The sequence below is a fragment of the Mandrillus leucophaeus genome, unplaced genomic scaffold, assembly GCF_000951045.1.
Source record: "Mandrillus leucophaeus isolate KB7577 unplaced genomic scaffold, Mleu.le_1.0 Scaffold46, whole genome shotgun sequence".
Lineage (NCBI taxonomy): Eukaryota > Metazoa > Chordata > Mammalia > Primates > Cercopithecidae > Mandrillus > Mandrillus leucophaeus.
In genome coordinates this window covers 3,803,266-3,807,160 of record NW_012104920.1, presented here as the reverse complement: position 1 = coordinate 3,807,160, position 3,895 = coordinate 3,803,266, and the positions used below count along the sequence as shown (strand labels likewise).

General features: G+C 40.3%; 1 protein-coding gene across 1 annotated transcript in view; it reads left to right on the top strand.

The window, feature by feature from the left end:
- The window catches only part of RABEP1 (rabaptin, RAB GTPase binding effector protein 1), an 87,229-nt gene that overhangs the window by 61,457 nt on the left and 21,877 nt on the right, over positions 1–3,895 (top strand). Inside the window, exons 11-12 of the mRNA XM_011994747.1 lie at positions 333–449; positions 3,299–3,397. Of these exons, the coding sequence (XP_011850137.1) occupies positions 333–449; positions 3,299–3,397 (216 nt within the window). The remainder of the gene's footprint in view (positions 1–332; positions 450–3,298; positions 3,398–3,895) is intronic.

Below are 3,895 nucleotides of genomic sequence, written 5' to 3'. Positions count from 1 at the left end.
TTTTTTCACAATTTCTGGTGTTAGTGTGGATTGTAGCCCGGAGACAGAGGATACACTCTAGTTAGGGAGAACAGTGTCATGGCCTGGAGGGTCTGGGGGAGAAGCAGATGTTTTCAGATGAGACGTGTGTGAAAATGATTTGACTGTAAAGCACAGTACAGTTGTCTCTTGAGGTCATTTATCTAATTTCTGCCTGAATTAAAAAATCTATGGTGTTTCCCAGAAAAAGACATAGAGTTTGTTTTTTTTTTTAATTCTGCAGTTAGATTTTTTTGAAAAATTTATAAAAGGATTCTGGTTTTTCTTTCTAATTGACTTTTAAAATGATATAGGTGAAAAAACTACAGCAGATGCTAAGGCAAGCTAATGACCAGTTAGAGAAGACAATGAAAGATAAGCAGGAACTGGAAGACTTCATAAAGCAAAGTAGCGAAGATTCGAGTCACCAGGTAAGGGAGGGTTTTTAGAGTGTGGCCCATGAGGGATGACTGAGTTATTTAAATGAAAGATTCAAAAAATAGAGTCATGTTTCCTTTGCCTTCAAGATTTGGCAGTTTTATTTTCCCTCAGGTAAAACGATTTCTTACTGATCATTCTGTGATATCTGTTTTACAGATTTTTAAAGAATAACTTTTGAAATAATTGGTCAGTAAACGCCAGGAGGCTCTGATTCTCCTTTCCTTTTTAGTTTGTATTAGTTAGGTTTTCCTGCTGCACTGGAAACTTGCTGACCAAGATACTAATTATTTTCTTTTAAACTTTGTAAAAGTATAGCAACATGAAAAAAAAAATAGCATATACAGATACACCAAACATACCAGAACCAACATCTGTGTAACCACCATTGAGATCAAGCAATAGAATATTAGCCAGTCCCCAGAAGCCCTCACTTTCCCCGCACTTACAGCTCCCTCCCGACAGGCAGCCACTGTCCTAACTTGTAACACCATCAGATTAACCTGTGCTTCATGTTTAGAAAATGAAGCCATACAGTCTGTGTTATTCTGCGTCTGTCTTCCACCGTTCAACAGTGTATTATTCCTACTCATGATGCGTGGAGTAAGTTTGTTTATTTTCATTGTTGAATAGTCATACCATTATACGGATATGCCACAATTTATCCAGACTAACGTTGATGGGTACTTCAGTTGTTTCCAGTTCTGGGATACTATGAATAATGTTCCTTTGACATTTTTGCATAGGGCGTGGTGGACGTGTTTCTGCAGGATTTGTAACTGGGGTGGAATGCTTGGGTACAAACGTTCAAAATGCCACATAGTTTTCCAGAGTGGTTACACCAGTTTAACCTCCACCAGCAATGTATGAGCGTTCCTGTGGTTCCAAGGTCTTGAAAAAACGTCATTTTGTTATTTTAATTATAGCCATTTCGGTGGGTGTGTAATGGTATTTCATTGTGGCTTAGTTTGCATTTCTCTAATGACCATTGAAGTTATTTAGCATTTTTCATGTTTCTTGGCCATTGTGATATTGTGTGTGTGAGAGATTCCTGCTCAAGTCTTATCCTCATCTTTCTATTGTGTTGTCTGTTTATTTTACTTTTTTTTGGTCTCTAAAAACTGATTTGTTAGGTGTCCTTTATATAATCTTGTTAGAATCTTTTGCTGACAAGTATTGCAGATGTCTTTTACTTAGTAACTTATATTTGCTGTTTTTTGTTTTGTTTTTGAGATGGAATCTCATTCTGTCGCCCAGGCTGGAGTGCAGTTGCACAACCTCGGCTCACTGCAACCTCTGTCTCCTGGGTTCAAGCAGTTTTCCTGCCTCAGCCTCCTGAGTAGCTGGGATTACAGGCACTCACCACCACACTCGGCTAATTATTGTATTTTTAGTAGGTTTCACATTGTTGACCAGGCTGGTCTTGAACTCCTGACCTCAAGTGATCCACTCGCCTTGGCCTCCCAAAGTGCTAGGATTAAAGGCGTGAGCCATGCACCTGGCCCATCAGTAGCTTATGTCTTCGTTAATGGTGTCTTTTAATGAACAGAAGTCCTTAATAATGTCAAATTTGGGCGGGCGCGCAGTGGCTCACGCCTGTAATCCTAGCACTTTGGGAGACCGAGGTGGGCGAATCACCTGAGGTCGGGAGTTCAAGACCAGCCTGACCAACATGGAGAAACCCTGTCTCTACTAAAAATACAAAATTAGCCGAGTGTGTTGGCGCACGCCTGTAATTCCAGCCATTCGGGAGGCTGAGGCAGGAGAATCGCTTGAACCCAGGAGGTGGAAGTTGCCGTGAGCCAAGATCGCACCAGTCTGGGCAACAAGAATGAAACTCCGTCTCAAAGAAAAAAAAAATCAAGTTTGTTAATCATTTCTTTACGGTTTGTGATTTTCTTCCTTTTTAAAAAGGAATCTTTTCCTATGGAGTTAGGAAGATATCCTACATTATAGAGGCTTTATTCACATTTATATCTAAAATTCCTTCAGAACTGACTTAGACACACACACACACACACACACACAGTGTAGATAAGGGTAAAACTTTTTTTTTTTAAAGTATGGATAGCCAATTTCTGTATGACTTGGTGAAAAGATCCACTTTTCCCCCATTGCTCTGTGTGGATTAGTTTCAGAACTATGGTCTGTTCAGTTTGTCTGTTTGCCTATTTTTTGTGCCAAATTCTACACTGATTTATGTGAAATGAAATTTTCTTCTTTTTTTTTTTTTTTAAACCCAAGACAGAGTTTCGCACTTGTCGCCTTGTCGCCCAGGCTGGAGTGCAAGGGCACATTCTGGGCTCACTGCAACCTCTGCCTCCCAGGTTCAAGCAATTCTCCTGCCTCAGCCTCCTGAGTAGCTGGGAATACAGGCGCCCGCCACTACATCCAGCTAATTTTTTAAATTTTTAGTAGAGATGGGGTTTTGTCATGCAGGCCAGGCTGGCCTCGAACTCCTGACCTCAGGTGATCTGCCCGCCTCAGCCTCCCAAAGTGCTGGGATTACAGGTGTAAGCCACTGCACCTGGCTTGATTTTTTTTTTTTAAACATCTTTAAACATAGCTCCAACTAGGTCACGTGAGTTAGTATCTGCCTAGACACCCATAGAATGCTCTCTGTTACTGTGTGGCTGCATGTGACTCGGGCTTTGGCACTGCCTTGTGTTATCCGAAAGGCCAAGGCTTTGCACACAGCAGATGTGCACACAGCTGTTGGATGATGGTGAGTGGTTACCATGAACCAATAAAATGTCAATTCCAGACACTAAATACTTACAAGATAGAAGAGTTAGTTTCAGAATAACCAATTTCCTAACTATATTTCTATGCATTTTTTAAGATCTCTGCACTTGTCCTAAGAGCCCAAGCATCTGAGATCTTACTTGAAGAGTTACAACAGGGATTTTCCCAGGCAAAGAGGGATGTTCAGGAACAGATGGTAAGTTTACTTTTAAGTAAATGATAACTATGTTACATATATTCCTTTTTTGTTCTATCTTTACATCATCTTTGATAGGAATTTATCATCCTGTCCAAAGTAGTTACTGTGGTCTTCTCTCGGGACTGTAGAACATTAATAATGGACAAAATATTGTAAAGACATCATTCCTTTTTTAAACCTACTTTCTGGCCAAACAAAAATTTTTCTCATCGTTTAACTTATTTTTCTGTTCGGGAAACCTAAACAGAATAAACTACGGACCTACATTTAATTTTTAATTCCAAATAAAAGCTAAAAAATTGAATGTCTGAGAGCCCTAGCCGGTACAACTTTTGACCAGTCATTTTGTGATTTTCCTGGATGGCTAATTTATTTAGAATAACCTTATTAGGGCTGGGCACAGTGGCTCACGCCTGTAATCCCAGCACATTGGGGGGCCGAGGTGGGTGGATCACAAGGTCAGGAGATTGAGACCATCCTGTCTAACACGGTGAA